Source organism: Dipodomys spectabilis, unplaced genomic scaffold (genome assembly GCF_019054845.1).
Source record: "Dipodomys spectabilis isolate Male_0828 unplaced genomic scaffold, ASM1905484v1 ptg000235l, whole genome shotgun sequence".
Taxonomy (NCBI): Eukaryota; Metazoa; Chordata; class Mammalia; order Rodentia; family Heteromyidae; genus Dipodomys; species Dipodomys spectabilis.
Window position 1 is genome coordinate 2,698,836 of NW_024870912.1, and position 24,078 is coordinate 2,722,913.

Here is a 24,078-nt window from a genome sequence, read left to right on the forward strand (position 1 = left end):
ATAGATTTTTTTCACTTATGAATGGAATTATAAGGTATTTTACTGTGTCTTGACTTCTTTCATTTATAATCATTATTTTATTATTTACTATTTGCTGCTTGTAATCTAGTCTTGTTATAACTAATAACATTATCTTATATAAATATCCTATGACTGGCCTATCTATACACATAGTGATGGACATTTAGATGGCTTCCAGCTTGGAGCTATTATGAGCAAAGCTGCTATGAACATTCAAGATGTGTAATAAGTATGTATCCTCATTTTCTCTTGAGTACAGATGCCTAATAATTCAGATCACCAATCACCACACACAGCCTCAGAACTCACTATGTATGTGTAACAAGGAATAATTTCATAGGCAAATCAAAAATAACTAAATCCTGTCTTAGAAAAAAAAACCGCACAGGCAGAAATAAGAACAACAAGAAAAGATCTTCTTACCTATCCTATTCAGAGAATATTGTCCACTGAAACTTGGGTTTTGTGGATGAGCCCACATGGACAAATAACTCATTACTATGTAAATATTTTCTTTGGTATTTCAGTATTAACTAAGATATGTAAATATTTAGTGTTTCCCAATAACTTTCCAAATCTAAGTATTTCGTGTGGAGAACATGCTTTCTTTGGGGCTGTAGAGCCATAAATGACACACTCATGGAGGTTATGGACCTGAGATGTATACCAGCTGATTGGTAATTGCTGCCTCCCCTTGGTGGCAGCCAGTGTCCTTAGGTTGGAACTCCAGGGGACAGAGAGCTTTTGGCCATGAGTATATGGTCCTAGAGATTCTCCTAACCCGGTTCCCAGTACTACCACACCCAGGCCTCCTGTCTGCTAGCATCTACTACAGAGGAGCAAGCTGGGTCTGCCCAAAGGCCCCCACCAAGGAATCATAGTTTAAAAAGTGTTGGTGAAACAGATTTTGGCATTGTTACAAGAAGTAGACCATCAGGTCTTCCTTGGGTCTTCCTTTGGGTCCCCAAAAGTGGACTCTACTGACTTTCCAATTTCTGTACAGGAAATGGTTATATGTCTCCTCTACAACTAAGCAGGTTTAGTTTTCTGAAGGGACACAATTATTTGCAGTGAGCACATTCTGCAAGGGATAGGTTGAGTGGTATGCACTCTCCCCAAAGTCAAAACTGATGAGAGATGAAGAGCTCTGACACTCTCAGGCCAAATGCTGGCTTCCTTTTTTGTTCATCCTTCCATGTCTTTCATTATAACCCTCTCCCTTGCACACTTTGCTGGTGCTAGAAGTCCCCCTACCCCAAAAGCATTTAGTCCTTTTTACCTGGATTGCATTCTAGAAATTACTATTCGTTGGTCAGATATGGAATTCTTTGCTGATTTCCAGTACTGCTTAAAATCTGTTCTTTAAAAATAGTTTCAGCCAAGTGTGGTGGCATATGTCTTTAATCCCGACTATAAAGGAGGCAATAAGTAGCAGGATTGTGGTCTAAGGCTGACTCTAGTGAGTACAAGGCTTTATCTGAACAATAAACAAAGCAAGGGAGCACAGATTCTGCATAGCAAGTACAAGGTCCTATTTCATTGTTTTTGTTTGTTTGTTTGTGTTTTTTGCCATATGTAGGGACCTGAGATGTGAGAAGAGATAGATGATTGCTATTTTTAATCTTGACTTGCATTTCCTATGCTAGTTTTTGTTTCATTTGTTTCTTTATAAAGTTCTTTGTTCACTTTATAAAGGAATATTATACTATCTAGGAAAATTGAGAACATATGGTCAAGTGAAGTGAATTATGACAGTTTTTTAAAAGACAAAATATATGGTTTGTTAAATACCAAATATATTCAATTTTTCAGTAACATTCCTTCAGTAAAAGAAAAGAATGTTCAGATGTTAACTTCAGTAGAGTCGTAGTCTACAGCAAAAACAGCAACTTTCAGTTCCAGTGCCATTGCAGCTGAATTCTGTTCAATTAAAAAACAATCGTAGAAGTTACTAACAATAATAGTAAGAAGAAGATATGCGTCAATTTTGCATTCGGCTTCCCATAATTAGAAAATAAAATGGTTGTTTCGGTTCACATGGGGATGCTCAATGTAAGTGATCCAAGTTTGACAGAGCGGCTACAGGACCCCCTCTTAGCATTTAACCTTGTCTCTGTCGCCCTTTGCTTTGTCCGTCATTCTTACATGCACAGCTGCCTGGCAGCTCTAGGCTATCATCTGTGATCCAAACATAATCATACATCAGTTGACCCTATTATTTTTGGTCAGGAATCACCTTTTGTAAAATTACTTACACTTTACTGGCCTCCTTTGTCACATAATCCTTCTTACCTGCAGAGGAGTCTGGACATCAAGTTTCTTTTGGGGGTCCGGTCATGGGGCCTGAACTCTGGGCCTGGGCACTGTCCCTCAGCTCTTCAGCTCAAGGCTAGTGCTCTACCACTCGAGCCACAGCGCCACTTCTGGCTTTTTTTTCTGCTTATGTGGTGCTGAGGAATCCAACCCAGGGCCTCAAGCATGCAAGGCAAGCGCTCTACCACTGAGCCACCTTCCCAGCTGGACATCAAGTTTCTTAGATTTAACACTTCACTCCCTGGAACTAAAGACAGCAGTGCCTGCCAGTTGAGTACTGGTGAGAGGGCCTCGCATATGAGTGGCTCACAGTAGTGCTGCACTAATAGCTGGATGGAGTTGTCCATGGCCAGGCAGTTGTAACTTTACACACCACTACCTATCTCAGTACACAGGTGAGTGTGCACAAACACTTTAGAAGCATTTGCCGAAATAAGAGTGGTACTTTTATTTTTCCATTTAGCCAGATGGTGCTTCTCTCAACAGTACTGCCCTGTCCGACGGGTCCCAGGATGAAGATGGGAGTCTTGTAGATCCCAGCAGTGACTCCAGGGTAAGTCATTGCATGTCAGCAACTGGGGTAGGAAGATCAGCAGAAATGATTTCTTCAAGACAAAGAGCCAAACTTGAACTGGGATAGTAAAGACCCCACAGCTGTTAGCAAACCACAAACTCGGGAATATCCAGCAATCAATGGGTGGTGTTTACCTATACCAAGTATGAGGGAATTTGTTAACTTTGCTCCTCTTGGCAGAGTTTTCAAAGAAGAATAGCAGAGGCTTTGGTGGACCAATTTCACTTCACCACCTCCTCAACTCAGAAGTCCCTTTATTCACATCCCTCACATCTGCCACAGCTTGCCCCACTGAGATTCCCAACTCCGTGTCTCTGAGCTTTTGATAAGACACAGAGGTTCTTTGGTAGAAATTGATGGAAGACAGTGGCTACCACAGCAGATGTCCACATGGAGGTGACACAAGGCTGTGCTGTGGAACAGGAGTTTCTCCATCTCTGCCGACTTTGGGAAATGGGGTTGATGGCATCTACACCTCCCCCTCCCACTGCCTAGGTGTCCCCACTGTTCATTGTTAGCTTCATATATTTTAACTCTCCTGTGGTGGTTTTAGACTTTTGGTTATGGAATATTTGCATTTTTGAGCTTTTGCTACACAGTGACCACATATTACCAGTAAATAACCTATCGTGAACTCTGTAAGGTATAGTATATATAGGCTGAGGCATACCCACTGTGTCTGACCTTATAACTGTAAATCCAGTTGCGATTTTGCTATTTAAGACAATGAATTGGAATGACAATGAGGAAGAATGTCTCCATGATAAAGAGCTTCTCAAATCTACCACTTATTAATGGGTTGAATTCACAAACTTTGGTAACTCTAGAATAAAGTTTGACCTTCCATACAGCTTCCACAACTGTGCTCTTCCCAAGTATCAGGGGAATCCTGTTCTAAGACTTGCCTGGGATCCTTTATTTCCTGTCTCAGCTGGTGGCTCCCATACACCCAAGAGTTAGTTACCTGTATGCATCAGCCTTAATTGTGCCCACCATCCTGTTTCACCATGCTTATTTCTGGGACCCATGTATCTTATCATGGAAATAGAATAGTAGAATATTTCTATTCTATTACAGCCAATTCTTTCATACAGCAATTCGTCATCATCATCTTCCTGTTTTTACTGAAGCTGCTGTAGGGATCTCTCAGATGACAGCCCAACCCATTCTTTCCACAAATGTAAAACTGTTACTGCCTGGCACTAGTTGCTCACACCTTACAATTCTAGCTACTCAGGAGGCTGAGATCTGAGGATCCCAGTCCAAAGCCCATCCTGGCAGAAAAGTCTATGAGACTTTTTATCTCCAATTAACCATTATAAAAAAAAAAAAATGGAGCTGTGGCTGTAGTGGTGAAAGCTAGCCTTCAACAAAAAAGCTCAAGGACAGGGCTCAGGCTCTGAGTTCAATCCCAAGGACTGGCAACACAAAAAAGTGCTGGTTACAGATCCAGCGGTTCTCCAATATTCTCTAACACAAAAGGTTATGACACAGTGAGACCCCTCATTTGCATCTAGCTGACTTTAGCAACATCTATATCTTCTGTAGTCCAACAATGAGGACACGGAATGATTGAACTTCACACAGGATGGTATAATAATTTGGTTGCTAAAGAGGATGGTTGGCATGCCTTGTTTTTGTAGTTTTTCCATGTCATTTTGTGACCACAGTTTTATTTCTGATAAGACTAGTAAAGGGCTTAGAGTATGGTTCAAGTTGTAAAGCATCTGCCTAGCAAGGTCAAGGCCCTAAATTCAAACCCCAAAACAGCCCCCCCCCAAAAAATAAGAAGAAACTGATGCTATGATTCTGTTTCCTTGTTCTCTGATGCATGTATTCTACTTCATTGGCTCACTCATTAAACATGTCTTTATTGAGCACATACTGTTTTCGAATAGATTCTTGGACGTTGGAAGATGTGAAAGAAAATGATCTTATGGGGAAGCTCTAGGTAGTTACAGATGGAGCTGTCCAGAACTGTTGATATCCTTTTTGTTTTGGTTGCTCTAAATTCAAACTGGATGCCAAATATCACATAAATAAAGCAGTATTGGGTATGAAAAATGTCTCACTTGTACTAGTCTTCAGCTTGACTTATAATTTCGGCTAGTTACTCAGATAATCTTTTATTAGAAATATTACAGGAAATGCTTAGTTGCTAGGTGTTAACTTAATCCTTACTGGACTATTACTAAAAGTGTTACAGAAGTTTCTGCCATGAAGTTACTACAGTGTGAGTCTGATGGTTCCAGTAATTCAACAAAGTATATTAAAGGCTACAAGGATCTTGGCCATGGTAACTATAAAGGTAAAACTATTCTGTCAAGATGAAGTCCTTGTAAAAACTGACATAGTTTTGGGGGCCAAGACTCAGTTGTCTACCAGAATTCAGGGATCTTAGCAACTTTCCCTTTTGGAATTCATGTTGTAGAGTGAGATAACATAGGTAATATGACTTTCCATTTCTGAAAGCATAATGTCGATATGGGCCAGTGCTTTTCCCCAATCTTTAAAGATTGAGAAAAATCTCAAGTAATGCCTTGGTGGTAATTAAATCACATAGATCTATGGTTTGTTTTTGAAACTGGCTAGAGTAACTTCTACATCAGAGTTTTCTTTTTTTGGAACTTGAGGTCTTATGCTGGCTTAGTTTGTTTGCATACAGTTGGCACTCTACAACTTGGGCCACATTTCAGCTAGCTTTTTGTTGGTTATTTTGGAGATGGAGTCTCATGGACTTTTCTACCTGGTCTAGCCTCCAACTACAATCCTCTGGGTATCAGCTTCCTGAGTAGGTAGAATTACTGGCTTTTTAAGTAATATTTAAGTTACACTTTATTCTTCAGAGAAATGCTTTCTTCCAGATAAACTTTAAAAAAGGCTATGCCTACTACTTTGAAAATCTCAGTAGGACTTTTCTTCTCATCTTTCATCACAAAATGGATATTTAGTCTCTCCTTAATTGCTTTAGTGTAGAATAGAAGTTGAATCTACCAAATGGTTATCCAGAATCTATGCATGTGAATAGATTCAAATGTTCATTTACCAACTACAAATCAAAAATATTTTTAAATTGCATCTGTCCTCATCATGCACAGTTTTTCTTTTCATTATTCTGTAAGCAATGTAGTGTAACTTCTATTTACAAAGTACTTACATTGCATTCTCTATATAATTCATCTTTAAGTCATATAACAAGATTAAATGCATACAGATGTGTTGGTATGTGTCAGTGAAGTGAAAATACACCACCATTTTATAGAAAGGACTTGATCATCCCTGGGTTTGGGTATTTATTTGCGGGATACTGAGGGACATCTGTACATGTCTTTTCTCCATCTACTTCAAAAGTCAAGGGCCTTTTGTGGACAGGCTGTATTTCCTTCTTTACTTCCTGCTTTAACAGGAGAGACTCCTTTGTTTGTTTTTTTTTTTTAATCACTTACGGTTCTAAGTCTCAGTGTCCCTATGTGGCTTTCAGCCTCTTCCATAATTGTGAGCTGACTCTTGCTCTTTATTAATTCATTTTCAATTTTCCTAATATTATGACTCAGCTACTAAAACATTTATCTCTCTATGATTCTTTGTATCAGTTCGGCTGTGCCCATTCCTGAAATTTATACTTCCATTTCTGGTTGGAATTTTTTGCTTGTCTCCTCTGCCTTTGTAAGCACCTTTTATTGATCTCAAAGTCCAACTCAAGTTCGCTTTATCTGTAAAAAATCTTCTGGTGGCTTCTTGTACCTCTCCCATCGTTTTCCAATAATACAGTTCATAATAGAGAAATAAGCTCTTAACAGTGCCTTGCTTGTCTTTTAATAATGTTCCATAAAAGTTATTCTGTTCTTTTGTAAGTAGCTCAAGAGCAGGGATTATGTCTGAAATCTCTGTCCCAAAGTAATTTATGTTACAAAGAACAGATACTCATTGAGCACAACAGGATGACTAGCGGCCAGCTAAAGCAATTGAGCAGATGGACACTTTCCTACTTTGAAGATTAAGCAATTGACATTCAGTAGCTGAAAGCATCCCAAGTCTTCAACTTTAAATTATAAATAAATTAAGCCTCTTGGTTTTCAAAGGCACCTTCTTTCCCATAGGTGAGTTTTTATTTCAGAGTCTGACAAAGCATTTCTCTGTTTTAAAAACTTAAGGAAACCACTGAAAATTTGTCTACACCTTTTTAAGAATTTTAATATATAAAAAGAATTTTAATATATAGAAATGTTTATTACATTTCCATTACTATAACAAAATCCTGTGGTAGTCAAATGACAAGGAGAAAAGGTTGAAACCTTGGTCAGTTGACCCTGTTGCTTTGGGGCCCATAATGAGTCAGCATACTGTGGTGTTAGCGTGTAGCAGAAGAAGCTACTTGTCTCAACACAGCACCTCAATATTTTCAGTGTGGAATGGACACACCATAATGACCTAAGACTTCCTGCTAGGCTCCTCCTCTTAAAAGTTCTACCACTTCCCAACAGGGCTAAGATGACCAACATATGAATCTATGAACCAACCTACATATCTTTATGGGAAATTCCAGATCCAAACTATAGCAATTAATAAACTTTAACTCTATCAGCAATGACAATAAAAGGTATAAGAGTATTGTCTTTTCTTCCATCAAGTCCAGTATGCTGACATCTGTGTTGTAGAAACTGGCCATTCATTTGTGTGCTGTTTCCACATATAAAAGTACATCATTTGCTTTGAAATAAAGTAGAAATTAAAAAAAAGAGAACATGAGGCTCAGAATTTGAGACTGTCTTCTGCAATTTGTAGCACATGATATAAAGGATCTTTTATGAAGCAGGTGTTCCGTTATTGCTAAATAAATATGAGAATAAAAGAAACAATATCATGCTCTGGGGGAAAAGAATAGATTTTTATGTGTGAATAGTGTATAAAAGAGTTTTGATGGAATATATCATTTTCACAGTAACACCTATTCACAGATAATAACTTCCACAGCCAAGTGTGATGTTACATGCCTGTTAACTCTGTACTTGGGCGTCTTGAGGTAGGAGAATCATGAGTTCAAGGCCAGTCTGCAAGTGGAAACCCTGTATACACCCTCTTTCCCAAAATAAATTTTATAGAATTTGCATGTAAAATTATTTAAAGAATTTCTAGGTAAGTTTTTTATTTGTGGTCTTCCAGACATGAGCAATAATTCATTGAACAGATCTATAAAGACAGAAGACTCAACTTCTGATAGAACTGCAGGCTTTCAGTGTAGAAAGTGCCAAATTATTTGAATTATTTAAGAATGGAAACTGAATTGGAACTGAACTACAAGAGGTATTTAATTTTTTTGTTCATTAGCTCTGCATTTTACAGTAATATTAGTATGCATATATAATATTAAGACAAAACATAGACTGATAAATCATATTGTAACTAGCAAACCATAGAACATAAAGCATTGTAATGTCTAAATCTTAGCAAAGGTATAATCAGCAAACATGTAAGAGCTAAGAAGGTGGAGTTATATTGAAAAGAAACCAATGCAGGCCATTTATGAAATCAAGAAAAAATTGTGAAAAGAATTCTTATTGACTGTGGAACAGAGATCAGATTGAATTGAGGGTAATTTGTATTTATGGTAACGTTCTGCGTTTGTCTTCTATTGCTTGGCAGTCTAGACTTGAGGCTCTTCCTGATATTCCAGCTCATTCCAATGGATCTGCAGACTCTGGGCAGTCAGTTTCGAATGAACTGCACAGTGAGTAACTTGACTCCACTGAGTTTAAACTAGGCCATCTCACTTTGATTGTGGTACCTGGTATACTTACCAGTGATTTTATTTATTTCCAGGGCTCGAATTCAGGGCCTGAGTACTATCCCTGAACTTTTTCCGCTCAAAGGTAGCACTGTACCACTTGAGCCACAGCTCTACTTTTGGCTCTTTGGTGGTCAATTAGAGATAAGAGTCTCACAGACTTTCACGCTTGGACTGACTTTGAACCTTAATCCTTAAATCTCAGCCTCCTAACTAGCTCAGATTACACGTGTGAGACACCAGTGCCCAGCTGTCTTATTTATTTTTAATGCACTTATTTTTAAACTGATACACAAAACATAAACACGTAGATATTAATGGGGGGGATGGGATTTGTAGATACATGGATATGTTGTGTAATGTTTCATCAGATTAAACTCTGCAATTTCCTATTTTTCATTTCTTTTTGGCAAAACTTTCGTATTCCTTTGTCCTAGCTTTTTGTAGTCTACAGTTGATTGATGTTGATAGTAGCACCTCAGAGCTTCTTGCTCTTCTCTATACTGTAGTGACCACCAACCTCTTCCTATCCTCTTTCTTCCTAATGGTGAACTTTCTAAAAACAAATATTAAGTGCAGTATTTTTCCTCATTGTGATTCTATTGCTTCCCAATGTTCATTTTCCCTGTGCACCTCCAAACACCCCTTCAGGCACAGTAGACAAAATTAATTCAGCCCAATGGAAAGGGTGGCATATTTTCTTCTCTCCCACCGTATCATGTAGGAGCTTATTACTTGGGCCATGACTGACTTGAGGCCTCTTCTACAGTCCCATGGATTTGCCCAACACTTTCAGAGAGACCAGAAGTGGTCATTTCCAGCTCCTAAATTACTACTCTGGTACATGCTGGGCACGTCCTCAGATCCTTGAAGGACGCAGACCCCCTGAGGATGTGTTTTTGTGATGTCACCCCGAGTCATAAAGTACATGCACTCTCCTTGTAAAAACAGAGTCCATCTTTGATCATGCACATACAAACCAAGGAAGTTGAGTTAGTGAACTTTATTATATAGAGGTGATTGCCTAATGCTAATCTAATAAACACCATTGACTCGAACACTTTAAATGGTGAATTGCATGACAGGTGAATTGTCTCTCCATAAAGCTGATAACAGATTAGCTAATTTAAACATTTTTTTAAAGGATTTGCCAAAAATTATTTCACATCATCTTATTTGCTGCCACATCAAAAGTAGTTCAAATCATGCCTTAAAGATAGAAGTTACATGCGGTGGTCCAGCAGTTTGGAGAACTGGCATGTTGCATTACTTCTTCCTAACTAATTTTTCCATGGATTCTTAAGAAATTACAGAACCATTTAATAACTTTTCTTCCTCTGTGATGAAACAGATGATAAGCCGAAACCAGTCCAAAATCAGAGTTCAGGTGTACTCACATGAATCTCCTGGTTTCAGTCAAGGGAAATTTTGTTTATTCACAAGTTGGGTTGAGAAAAGCTCTTCTTTGGGGCATTTCTTATCACATAGTCAGCCTTTTCTTAATGTGTGTCAACAAGGTCAGATAGACAGGATCAAATTACAGAACTGCCTGCACAAACCTAACCATGAGACCAAACTGAATTTATCCAAATCTTAAGAAGGAAATATTCCAGAGCTTGGGGGAAAAAAAACAAAACAAAACAAAGGAGCAAAAGCAGAGAAAATTTTGAGCAGGATCCCACCAACACATGTACCTCTCCTTGGCCTCAGGCTTCCAGTTCTCTAAAAAATAAAATGGAATTGCATTCATGAAATACAATTTTAATATCAGAATATTCTGCAAAATAATCCTCAGCAACCTTCATAAAACAGAAAAATCAAAAACGTTAAAAATCATGTGAATTTTAAGTTTCTTAGATAATGACAAAAACTGTGATCATCTGATGACAACACATTGTTCATTGCAAACTAAACTTGGGAGAATCTGATGCTCTGCATAGTCTAATCTATGTGTGTGTAGGTACCTTGGAATTACTTAGTGCCTATTTTATAGTAAATGGTATTGATTGACCAAATGACATACACATCAAATTTTTCTTGCTTTTTAAGATGGTGGTTATCTAGAAAAGAACATTCCAGCAGAAGCTGAAGAGCTGTCCTTTGAAATATCGTATTCAGAAATGATTGCAGATGCTCCAAAAAGAAATAAGTGTAAGAAGTCTGAGATTAAGAAAGAAGAGTGTGCTTTAACTGTAAGTAAAACTTTCCTTGAATGGCTAGTGAAGATCTTCTGCCAATCCATGGGCTTTCTATTGATCTTGCTAGCTATGTCCTTTGCCATGCAGAAGCTCTGCAACTTCATGCAATCCCATTTGTCCAACCTTTCTTTGATTTGTTGTGTTTCTGGGTCTCTACTGAGAAAATTTCATCCTGTGCCTAGGAGACCTAGGGTTTCTCCTATTCCTTCCTGTAATGTTTTCAGGATGTCTGCTTTGACTTTGAGGTCTTTGATCCATTTGGAATTGATTCTGGTGCAGGGTGATATACAAGGATCTAACTTTAGTTTTCTACAGATGAATAACCACTTTTGCCAGCACCATTTACTAAAGAGGCTATCTTTCTTCCATTCTATTTTTTTAGCTCCCTTGTCAAAGATTAGGTGACTATGGGTCTGTGGATTCATTTCTGGGTTTTCAGTTCTATTCCATTGGTCCTGAGGTCTGTTCTTGTGCCAGTACCAAGCTGTTTTGATTACTATGGCTTTGTAGTAGAGTTTGAAATTTGGTACTGACATTCCTCCAGAACTATTCTTTCTGTTAAGGATTGTTTTTGCTATTCTGGGTCTTTTATTGTTTCATATGAATTTTTGGATTGCTTCTTTTATCATTGAAGAATGAGGTTGGAATATTGATAGGTATGGCACTGAATTTGTAGATAGCCTTGGGAAGTATTGCCATTTTCATGATGTTGATCCTTCTAATCCAGGAGCATGGAATGTTTTTCCAGTGTATAAGGGTCTCATATCTAAAATATACCTGGAACTCAAAAAATTAAATCCCCCAACAACAAATCCTCAAAGAAACAACTGCCCAATAAACAAGTAGGCTAAAGACTTAGAGAAACTTCTCTGAAGAGGAAATAAGGATGGCCAATAGAAATATGAAGAAATGCTCAACCTCTCTAGCCATAAAAGAAATGCAAATCAAAACAACATTGAGATATCACCTCACCCCAGTTAGAATGACTATAATCAAGAACAACAGATGCTGGAGGGGATGTGGACAGAAGGGAACCTTACTGCATTGTTGGTGGAAGTGTAAACTTGTTCAACCACTTTGGAAAACAGTATGGAGGTTCCTCAGAAGACTCCACCTAGAGCTCCCTCCCCTATGCCCCAGCAATCCCACTTTTGGGCATTTACCCAAATGATCACAAACAAGACCATACTAAAGCTACCAAACTATGTTAACTGCAGCATTATTTACCATAGCTAAGATATGGAAATGGAAAGACTTGGAAAAAAATTATATTAAGTGAAGTAAGCCAGGCCCAAAGAAACATAGGTCCTATGATTTCCCTTATTTGCAATATATACTGTATGTCTGGGACAAGCAGAAAATTCAAAAGCTATGTACATATGACCAGATAAGATGATGTTAAGCAAAATGAACCCCAAGATGGGGACACAAGTGGTTTTTTCTTTCTTCCTAAAGTATTTATAATGTACCATGTGATTTTGTTTTTGTTTTTTTTTGTATGTTCCTCCCCCACGGTATAACACCTGTTTTCACTGTATTTGATATCAGTGCCCTTGTATATATACTTCTAGCTTGGGGAGGGAAAGGGAAAAAAACAAAATGCTTAAATAGGGATACAGGTTGACCCATTGTAACAATGAGATGTACAAGACACTATGTTGAAAAACGAACTTTACAGTTTAGCCAGGAAGAGGTGGAGGGGGGTGGGGGGATAGGGAGTGTATTTGTGGAGATGCGAGGGAAGAGAGGGTAGGGGAAAACAAAGGAGGATGTAACAATCCTTGACAGGAAATGTACTTGCTCATGTAACTCTAACCCCCTGTACTTTCCTTGATCCAACCAGTAACTTAATGTGACTTCTTTAATGACTCTGACAAGAATTTCCTTTTAATCTCTGGAAATACTGGGCTTCAGGGCTGCAGGCCACCATGGAGAGAGGGGAAACTGGGACGTAATTTGTTATTCTGTGCACAGCTTGCCTGACTATACCTAGCAGCTCCAGGTACAGCTTGAGGATAAGTCATGAATACTATTTTATAGGTAGTTAGCTTTCCATTACTGTGACAAATACCAGAGATAAATCAACTTAAAATGAGGAAGTTTATTTTGACCCACAGCTCTGAAGGCTTCAGTTCCTGATAAGTTGACTCATTTCTTTTGGGCCTGTGGTAAGATAGCACATCATGGCAGGAGCAAAGAAAGAGCAAGCTGCTCACCTTATGGTGGCTAGAAAATAAAGAGAGAAGAAACAGGAAGTATTCAGAGTCCTAATATCCCTTTCAAGGATACACCTGCATTGGCCTAACTTCCTTCCACAAACTCTACCTGGTAAAGGCTTTACCACATTCCATCGGCTGATGATGGAGACTCTAAAACATGGGCCTCTGGAGACCATTTCAGATCCAAACTACAGCACAGAGGAAATGGGTTGTCATCTATATTGTGATTTTTCTTATAGTTCATAACCTTACTTCACACGAATCCCATAAATCATATAATATAAGGGGCTACTACAGAAAGTCTGGTCATAATAACAAAGGGAGACAGCATATAGGACAGTCACTGAACTCAGGAAAAAAAAAACAAATTAAAGAATTTGTAATATTACAAATAACCAAGAATGGTGACTTACACTCTAACTGTTATAAACTATAACTTCTTAGGCAGTAGTGATTGAAAAGATCATTGTTTGCAGCCAGCCCAGACAGTTAGTGAGAACCCATCTCATCCCAGTATGTTTGTAATCCCAGCCCCACAGGAGACATAGGCAAGGAGGATCACAGTCTGGGACTTGCCTGGGCAAAAACATGAGATCCTACCTGAAAAAAATCACTGAAGCACAAAAAAACTGGGCACATGGGTCAAGGATAGAGGGCCTGCCTGTAAAGTGTGAGGCCTGAGTTTAAAGTTCAAACCCCAGGATAAAGAAGAAGAAGAAGAAGAAGAAGAAGAAAAATGTATTATTGCAAGATGAGTAAATAATAATTCTGTACTTTGTAAATAGTTCTGTACTTTTAATCCTGAAACAAGGCAGGTAAATGTATATGTATATGTATATGTTATATCCTGAGAGCCTAATATAGAACTATGCTACATGGGTGTGATTGTTATTCATTAAACAAATGCAATGTGTGAAGAGCCCATTCTGTGGAGTCCTGAACACTCTGATGATCAGAGGTAGCAGCAGGAAGAATAGGGCACAGGTAGTTCCAGTGCCAAAGGGGCCATTTCCAGACAACTGTGGAAAAAGATGGCAAGCACTCTGGGGCTCACTGAGTGCTTTCAACAAACCTGACACCACACAGGCATTCCTTGTAAGGTGGATCTTTATGACCATGACCATCATACAGAGAGGAAAACAGGCTTGAAGAGTCCAGGAAACATACCAGAACTCCATAAGATTAAAATCTGAGTGTGTCTAACTCTAAAAACTGTGTGGTCCCTAAACAGTCTCCATGTCGCAAGGTACAGTCATGCTCTGGGGAGAAGATGGGAGCCATGGGAACCCTTGCAGAGATCCATTCCAAAAGGAGATCCTGGCTCCTAGAACCCCATCCAAACTGTATCCCACTAAGGCTTGGCTCCCCTGAGCACAGATCAGCCTGTAATGAAGAACTTATAAAGGGTTTACCACACAGTAATTGTTTCATTGTTTATACTCCTGTTATTAATATAACTGCATGGAGGACCATGGTCTCAGGAAGAAAGTAACAGAACTAACCATGTAACGGCCTAAGGTATGCCCTAAACCATGTACTACAGCTTATTGATTCACTTTTAAATATGTGTGAGTTCCATGAATAACCTCATGGGAACTCCGAGTCACAGAGCCCTATGGAAACCATGCTCTGTGCTGCTGGAGATGGAACCCAGAGCCTGTGCTTACTAGCACTATACCCCTGAGCCTCATCTCTAGCCTGGAACTTAAAACTATGCTTTAGTATATTTCTCAATACCAGGGTTTCTGAGAGAAAATATACTCATGGATATTATATTCAAATTCCTCTTACTTATTGCTTATACTTCATATTTCCAGATGGTTGAGGTATTGGGGGAGGTTGTGTATTTTGTTTCTCAGCATGAAAATGGAGAATATAGCAATAGCATTGTCATCAAAAGAATAAGACTATTTACCTTCTCTGTGAATTTTGCATTTTTAAGAATTTAGAATCACCTAAATTTGATTTGTTTTTCAGCACTGGAGCTAGAACTCAATGCCAAGCAGGCACTTGCTATGTAAGCCATGTCCCCAGCGCTTTTTTGTTGTAGTTATTTTTCATATAGGGTCATGTACCTCCTGCCTGGGGCTGGCCTAAGCCTATGATCGTCATATCCACATCTCCCTAGTAACTGAGGTTGTAGACATCCACCGCCATAAAAGAGACAGGGTTTTGCTTGCTTTCTGTCCAGGCTGGCCTTGAATAGTGATCCTCCTATCTCTGTTCCACCATGCCAAGACCTAGCTTTGACATTTAAGGTAGAATAACTGCCATCTCAGCAAGCACATGTTACCAGTCTTGATCTGCAGACTATTAAGTATGTGTCTTTTGAAGTATAACATGAAGCCTGATTAAAGGAGATTGCCTCTCCCCTCAAAAATCTGTTCCAAGCTTTCCTGGGATATACCTATGTGTGTGGTCTTGAATGCATATTCTGCACATAATCCAGATTAAGTGTCCATGCCATGCACATTCCGTATGATGCTTGGCCATTTATGGTGTTTGACCACCCAGGTTGTTCTTTATGGGAAAGCAGTTTCTGCAGCAGTGTTATACCCTTCAGACTACACTACTATTTGCTTCTAATTAGCATGATAGAGAACTGCAAATGTTATACAGAACCTATTCTAGGAGACTTTTTGCGAGATCATGTGTCTCTACACACATTTCAAATATCCAAATGGCATTTCAATGATGGCCCAATAACTTTTTCTGCCGTAAGAAAATAACTATCATCACTCTTCATTGCAGAAATTTTTTATACAGAAAACCAGATTTGGGTTAACTGAAGCAGGAGATTTGTCTGCAGAAGACATGAAGAAAATCCGCCATCTGTCTCTGATTGAATTGACTGCCTTTTTTGACGCCTTCAGAATTCAGCTAAAAAGAAGCAAAACAGAAAAAGTAAAAGGGCGAGGTAACTAAGACAGACCCTTCTGGTTGTGATGTCACACACTAGAATAAGTGAGTGCTTTTCTAATTCCTTTTTCTCTCTCTCTTGCCTATGGTATAATGAAGACAATGGGATTTTTGGAGTGCCACTTACAGTTCTCCTGGAAAATGATCGAAAGAAAGATCCTGGAGTGAAAGTCCCGTTTGTATTACAAAAAGTGAGTAGACTGGAAATGATGGAGAAACAGATTTCCTCCTGTGACTTGTTCCTTTCTAAACCTACTAATGAGTTTTCCTTTAGGCTTAATGACACTAAAAACCCCTTCTAGTTATCAGATCCTCCTGATTTCCAGCTTTCTTCAGTGCATCCTCAAAATGGCCTCTAAAGGCTTAGGCTATTTGGCTGATGAACTAACCCAGTTTTCATTACTGTAACAAAATGTCGGAGGATGGGCTCCTTGAAGGCTAGTGATGTGCTAGTGAACGCCTCTCGGGCTGCATCACCTTGTGCCACTGCAGTGCTGTAAGAGGGAGAGGTCAGAGCACCAGACAGCCACAGAGTGGGGAAGGCCCAAGAACGATTTCCTACTAGGCTCTGCCGCCCAGCTTCCAACACGTGAAACCCTGGGGACATGCCACATGGACGCCCCAGCATTCCGGCTGCAGATGTTTTGAGCCTGTTACACTGTATCCATCAAATGATGGACACAGATGTTTCGTCTCACAGCTTCCTTCAATTCTGTTTTGTCCATTACTTGTTCAGATACTATTTGTGCACATGTTTATGTCTCTTTGTATTTGATTATTCTGTCTGGAAAAAGATGACTATGTATTATTAACAGTGTATTTGTGGAACGTCCAAGATACCATAAGAAGATTTTTTTTACGTGTATACTCGTGATCATTTTATGGATCGTTCCAAAGGTTAATAAAATCTAAAAATCAGCTTGTGATTGGGCAGATGGGGTACAATTAGACAAAGAGAATAATTTGGGTGAAACTAAATTTTTTAAATGACATTATCTCAACGATCCAATGTGACTTTGTCTGTGGATATCATTGCTGGTTTACTTCTAAGTTTGTTTTATAGACAGCATTTATTCAACAGTGACATCCAGTGGCACAATTAAAATTTCATGGTATATACTACAAAATGAAGAAAAGGAAGAGAAAGGGGGCTAGTTGGAGGGGGGCGAGAATGGTGAAGGGGTGACAGCATTGTTTTCATAAGCTGCTTTAGTAACTGGCAACTCCTCTGTACAGTACTTAGAATTCATAACAAAATTCAATGCATTTTAGGTCATAGAAAATCAATAAAATTCCAAGCTATTAACCAGCTATGAAAAAGCTTTTAAATGATGTATAAAAATGTTGACACGTTATAGTATCATGCCACTACAAAGCCAAGCTCAGAACTCTGAAAATGAACTTAAACAGAAGATGCTCAATAAATGCCAGATTAAATGTAGATTTCTGTGACAATAGTAACTGTCGATGTTAGTTGTATTACTACTGATTTTCTTGAAGACAATGAGATTAGTATAACTCTCGCACTTCTATGGGAGAGGCTTCTCATGCTTACGTTTCTTCTTAAATAGTTCTCTCCATGCTTAAAGAATTACTATAGGCCCAAGTATCAGGTAGCAGAGATCTGGAATCCCTGTCACCATGTGAATTTGGACAGGTTACTTATCCTTTCAGTGCCTTTAACTCCTCAGCAGTAGATGGGAAGAATAATAGTATTTACTTCATGATTGCCAAGATGAAGTGAGTCAATACAAGTGAAGAACTGTGAACTGGGTCTGATATGCATTACACAGACAGCTTAACATTAATATTCATCATTACCATCACAAGAGCTGATGAGAGTCATTAACTTCCATAATTTCTAGCTAGATCCTTGGTCAGACTTTCTAGCATTCCTACAGGCTCTTTCTTCCTCTTTTTCCTTCCTTCCTTTTTTCCTTTCCTTCTTTCTTTTCTTTCTTTTTTGTTTTTGTGTAGAGGTATTGGAGCTTGAGCTATGAACCCTTACTGCTTGGTGCTCTACCATTTGAGCTGCACCTCTACTTCCAGCTTTTGCTGGCTAATTGGAGATAAGAGCCTCTCAGATTTGTCTGCTTGGACTGGCTTCTAACAATGATTCTTAGATCTCAGCCATCTTGGTAGCCAGGATTACAGGCATGAGCTTACTTGTGCCTGACTCCTACAGGTTCTTAACCAGGATAGTGGTAGCAAAGGATGATAGTTTTAGAATCATTTCTTACTGTTCAATTTTCAGAAAGATAGGCAATAATCTGATCTTAAATTGTTAAATTTTATATTATATGTTATAAAGCATATTATAAGTGGTTAAGAGTTCATGCTGGAGAGTGTTATTTCCTATGTTATGAGATGGATATTTTGGGAAAGCTGTGGAATAGCTGTAGTAGAGATTTGCTCATTTGCAAATTTGAAGATAATGTTGACCTTATAGGTGATTGTGAACATTTACCAAGGCCTTCAAGTACAGACACATATGTATGCTTGATACTGTATCAGTTTCTATCATCATTGTTTGAATTTCTGATGTTTATAATTATGTATAAATGCTTAATTGATAATATATCATTGTTTTCTAGTTTTTTGAGAAAGTTGAAGAATCAGGTCTGGAGTCTGAAGGAATTTTTCGACTTTCAGGATGTACTGCGAAGGTCAAGGTACCCAACATTTTCTCTCTTCCTGGTTAGAGATCTAAGCTGGTTAGACCCAGTAAATGAGCAGCAGGAATTTAGTTTAGTCTGTCATTGTTCTTGCTTAGTTGACTTTATCACTTGGTTCAACCCAGGGTTTCTTTAGTACCTGCTTTATGACACTTCTAAATTTAAAAGCAAAGCAATAAGTTTTAAACCAGTAATAATGGAATAACATATCCATTCAGCATTGCAAACTGTTCTTGATTTTAGTTTGAGTAATTCATTGCCCTGTCACTGGGGTTAACCACGTCAGTTTGTTGTGTTCATCTTGGTCACGTAAATCACTCAGTCCAGAGCATAGGAGCCCTTCTTTCCATTACCAGCTGCTCTTTTGCTTCTCATTTTAGTTGAAGTTTTTGAAGAATTTTTAGCAATGACTGTAACCTCTGAAATACTTACTCAGCAGTTGTAAAACCCAATTCCATTTATGGAAATGTTAGTGCCCACGTTTAATTCCACCCATCACCCAAGCCTATGAATCCATTCACTCTGCCTTCTGACTTCCATCAGATAGTGGGCTCTATGGAATAGTACAAGAAACAGTCATTGAAAAATGGAGCGCTTTCATAAATTTCTAATAAAAATATCGTAGTGCATCTCCGGGTGGGTACACAAAGTGAAGAGCTATTATCTGTACTTGGATCACCCCTGGGTAAGGTCATTAAATAATAAATCCATGAGTTGTTTTTCTCAGGACCAAAAAAAGGTATCACTTCCACAATTCACTTAGTATGTGATTTGGGGAGGGCATTGATTTTTTTTTGTACAAGGAATCTCAGGACTTTGTCACATTTGAGTATAAACAGAATAGGCTGCACCCATTGGCTCCTCCAGAGAGTCCACGCAGAAGTCGATTAACAGAGGAAGAGAGCTACTGGGGCATGGTATTTCCAAAAAAGATGGAAGGGGCTCAGCTCACAGACAGTCCCTGACAATCCCTTCCCATCAAGGAATGAGGAAGGTCCTATACCTCCCCACACCCAGCTGTGGGCTGGGCTTTCTTCAAAGCATGTGTAGAAAACTGTATAGACCATGATCATGACAGTTTGCCTTGTGAAGGTTAAAATGTGTTTGTGACTTTAACAAAGTATCACTATTCCACAATACTGTGGAGAATACTGTGAGAGAAGGGATGGGTTAGGAGCGATGGATGACAATGTTGTCAGACACTTTGTACTCATATACTGTTTTGTAGAACGGGAACTTCTTTGTATAACTACTTAAAGATAACAATAATAAAAAAGTAGAATCTTCACTCTTTGAAATCAGAATCAGGGATTAAGACCCTTCCTTCCTTCCTTCCTCTCTTCCTCTCTTCCTCTCTTCGTTCCTTCCTTCCTTCCTTCCTTCCTTCCTTCCTTCCTTCCTTCCTTCCTTCCTTCCTTCGTCCTTCCCTCCTTTCTTCCCTTTCTTCCTCTTTTCCTCTGCCTCTTGATACCTATCTTTCTTCCTTTATTTTTTTTGTAACACCAGTCTTCTTTTACCCACCCATACTCCTTGTGAGGATTCTGTGTCCTTTATCTTTTTGACAGGATCTTGCCATGAAGACCAGGCTGGTCTCAAATTCAAGATCTTCCTGCCTTAGCTTCCTGAGTGCTGAGATTACAAACATGTAGGATTATTTTCAGCTAAGGGAGAATTTCTAGGGAAACCGAACAATGTTTTAAAAATTAGGGAAAGATGTATATGTATGAAGATAGTAATTAATGAAGACAGATAATGGAAAAAGAAAATGACAAGTGCCCAGAATCCCGTAGGGAAAATAAAATTTGTAAGGCTGAGGAAGAAAGTGAATTATCAAATCTTTGAGGTATTAGGAAATGAGTACAATTAGTCATTGAAAAGTATTGAATGAGAAATTAGTGATAGATAGATAGATAGACAGACAGACAGACAGACAGCATATGTAGAGGGACTGACACCTTGGGAGAGTGCGGTAAAACGTGGTGAGTTCTCTTTTGCAGGCAGATCTGAGCAGGGCACAAGGGCCTTACCAGTGACAGTAATCAGGGCATGTTGGGACTTGTGACTTCCCTAAGAAAGGAGTTGGTTAAATATTGGCATAAGTTCTTTAGGAAGGCATTTTCATTCCCAGAGACTCCTTAAGAGTTATGCTTTCTAAGTTAAATCTGCTTTTGTTCCAGTTTTCTATATAGTTGGTTCTTAGATATACTTCCAAACAAATCTATCTTAATTATTTTTTTCCGTAGTCCTGGACTGAGCTCATGGCCTGGGTAATGTCTCTTCAAGCTGACTTCAAACTGAGATCCTCGGATCACAGCCTCTTGAGTGACTAGGATTACAGGCATGATCCACTGGTGCCTGGTAATCTGTCCTAAATCCAAGGGCAAAAATGATTTCAGTTTGATTGGTTAGTAATACAATCAGAGACCCAAAATGAAGTTATTCTTACCAGTTGTCGCTTAAAAAAAATACTTATCAGAGGCTAATCATCGTTCAGAGTGTTTTTACAATCACATGCATTCCTGAACCACATTTAGGTCAAAGTCTTGGTTTTATATCGTGTCAGCCTATTTATTTCACTGCTCGTTAGCCAAAAAAAAAAAAAAAAATGCAATCCAGATGTTTCATGATTCAAGCTCCAGCAAAGCCAATGTGAAAGAAATTTGGGGCAGTGAACAGAAACAGAAAGTCAGAGAGGCATTGTGATGTGATGTGTTGGAGGGGTCTTTATTCCTTTCCTTTATTTAAATCCTAGACAATCTTACTTTGTTTGTTTGGATGGTTCATTAGTTGGTTGGCTGGTTTCTTTTGGTTTTGCTTGTAACTTCATCCACTGGACTTTTTCTAAGAACATGCTTGGAGAAAGTCATTTTTTTAAAAAAAAAATCCTCTGTTAGTATTGAATTTGTGCCAAGTAAATATCACCAACCAGTAAGGGCAACAGCTCAGCCAGACTCTTTGATTTAGATGCTTGATAAGATGGACAGGCTGCAGTCCTGAGAAGAAGCTGCTAGAATTTATAGCCAAACAGACACAAGTGTGAAGTCAGTTCTCATATTTGAGGCTACAAAGCATTTGGAAGCAATTGAATGCTTTGTGTGTTCAATGATTTTCTTTCAAAACATGGCAGAAATTGGAGCCCAGCACTGAGAATATGTTTAATGGGAGGCAGAATATTTGACACATAAGGTTTTCTTTCTGACTCATTTCCATTCTTTAGAGGCAGCCTGTAGCTGATGGCTACAGGCCTTCCATTTGTCTTTGTGTGAAGCAGCCTCAGAAACTCAAGTAGGCTGGCTGCATAGGAGTGCCAGCCTTAAGAATGAAGTGAGGGTGCAAGGCCCTGAGTTGAAGCCCCAGTATTGAGACAGAATAAAGATGGAGAGAAGAAGGGGGAGAGAGAGAGAGAGAGAGAGAGAGAGAGAGAGAGAGAGAGAGAGAGTGAGGGAGAGAGGGAGGGAAGGAGAGACAGAGAGGGAGGGAGGGAGAGAGAGGGAGAGAGAGAGAGAGAGAGAAACAGAGAGAGAGAGGGGAGAAGAAAAGGAGAGAGGAGAAGAAAAGGAAGGAAGGAAGGGGGAAGAAAGGAGATAGAAATAGAAATTGAAGCAGGCTACTTTTAAGCTCAAAAGGGATCTAAGGACAGAATTTATGAACCCACCTAATTTCTTAGTAACTATAGACACAAAACATGGAATTTTATCCTCTTAATGCCCTGCCTTTGACCAGGTAAATTCATACCAGGCTTCTGAGATTTCACATCTGGGGTCACCACATGGGAACTCTGTTTACAGGCTCCAGTTTGTTCTTTTTTGTTTTGTTTTGTGCCATCACTAGGGCTTGAATTTAGGGCCTGGACACTGTCCCTTAGTATTTTTTTTTTTTCTCAAGGCTAGCACTTTAGCACTTCGGCCACAGTTTTGGTTTTTTGTGGTTAATTGGAGATACAAGTCTCATGGATTTTCTTGCCCTTCAAATCTCCATCCTCAGAACTCAGATCCTAGACTCCGGAGTAGCTAGGTTGCCACAGGGTGCCTGGCTTTTCAAGTCTTCTCTTGTTGGAACCCAAACACATTGTTTCTCTGGCTATTAAGACGAGATGACATTTTAATCCCCAGAGTCACACCTACCAATGGGGGGGGAGGTGGCCTCTGCTGAAATGACACTGAAGGTAGATCAGACGTACGAGGAGGAGACAGCACAAGCTTTCTCTTCAGTGCCAGGCCACACTCTGTGAGCATGTACTGCTATCCCATCTCATTCCAGGGAAGTTATTTTTAAACTTCTAGTTTGGGTTGATATATGGAAAATGATACATATTTGCTTAATACCATGTATTTAGATACACATACATTGCACAATGTTTCTGCTGGGGTGGGCCTATCTATGTTCCTACACATTTATCATTTCTTTATGATGAAAACATTCAAATCCTCTCTTATAGTTTCTTGAGACATAGAGTCTTCTCTTGTTACTTACCATCACCCTATTGTGCAATAGCACCCTGACATTGGACAATCAGTTCTCCCTTTCATTATCATAGTTAATTCGTCACCACAGTAGGCATTGTCCCTCTTATGTGCACCCGCCTCCTCTGTGTCCTACAACTACATGCCCAAGTTAGTCTCCTTCATTGATCCTCCATAACAGATAACAATAACAATAACAGAGGCCTCTTGTCTCTCTGCCTTACAACAAGTTCCACACCTTCTGAAATAATTCTTCTGTCTGCCATCAGGAAAGATAAATCTAGCCTTGTCACTCCCTTGCTCAGAGATGTGCCCAGTGGTTTTGCTGTTGGTACTCATACAACTGAGTATGAATAGCCCTCATGTGGTTCTAATCAGCATCCCATGCCTGGTCCTTGTTCCAGCAATGCTGACCTGGCAGTTGCTTCTCAGAAACCCTGGTTCTCCAGACATTTGTGTCATGAGCCGCTCCTCTATCCAGGCCCCTGTGTGTTCTCTTTGGCCAGTGAACTCTTTATTGTTCCTCAAGCCCAGGTTCCAAAACCTTCCTTTCCTCCACCTGTTCCTAAAGGCACAGCAAGGATATCATGCATTCTTCCCCCTCCCCCACCACCGGCCCACTCAGGCATGCAAGTCTTGTCTGTTCTAGGATGGTTTTTCTGTATTGTAAAGCTCTGTCACATGTATTTATCAATTAAGGACCATGTGATTAGCTCTATTATTCCTGTTAGGTTGCAGGGCAAAAAGAAACTGTTCTTTCTGTTCTTTGATATCATCAACAAGGGCCAGTGGTTGGCTGGGTCAGACTCAGAGCAGCTCTAGAAGAAACCTGCCTTACCAGGGAGCTGTGTTTTCCAGACTGGCAACTGTGAAAGCATTTGCGGTCCTATGTTAATGAGATGATCTTGGTA

At 39.3% G+C, this 24,078-nt stretch overlaps 1 protein-coding gene across 1 annotated transcript in view; it reads left to right on the forward strand.

Moving 5' to 3' along the window:
• The window catches only part of Arhgap28 (Rho GTPase activating protein 28), a 166,156-nt gene that overhangs the window by 121,251 nt on the left and 20,827 nt on the right, over nucleotides 1–24,078 (forward strand). Inside the window, exons 5-10 of the mRNA XM_042699188.1 lie at nucleotides 2,798–2,887; nucleotides 8,552–8,636; nucleotides 10,743–10,885; nucleotides 15,862–16,027; nucleotides 16,129–16,220; nucleotides 18,624–18,701. Of these exons, the coding sequence (XP_042555122.1) occupies nucleotides 2,798–2,887; nucleotides 8,552–8,636; nucleotides 10,743–10,885; nucleotides 15,862–16,027; nucleotides 16,129–16,220; nucleotides 18,624–18,701 (654 nt within the window). The remainder of the gene's footprint in view (nucleotides 1–2,797; nucleotides 2,888–8,551; nucleotides 8,637–10,742; nucleotides 10,886–15,861; nucleotides 16,028–16,128; nucleotides 16,221–18,623; nucleotides 18,702–24,078) is intronic.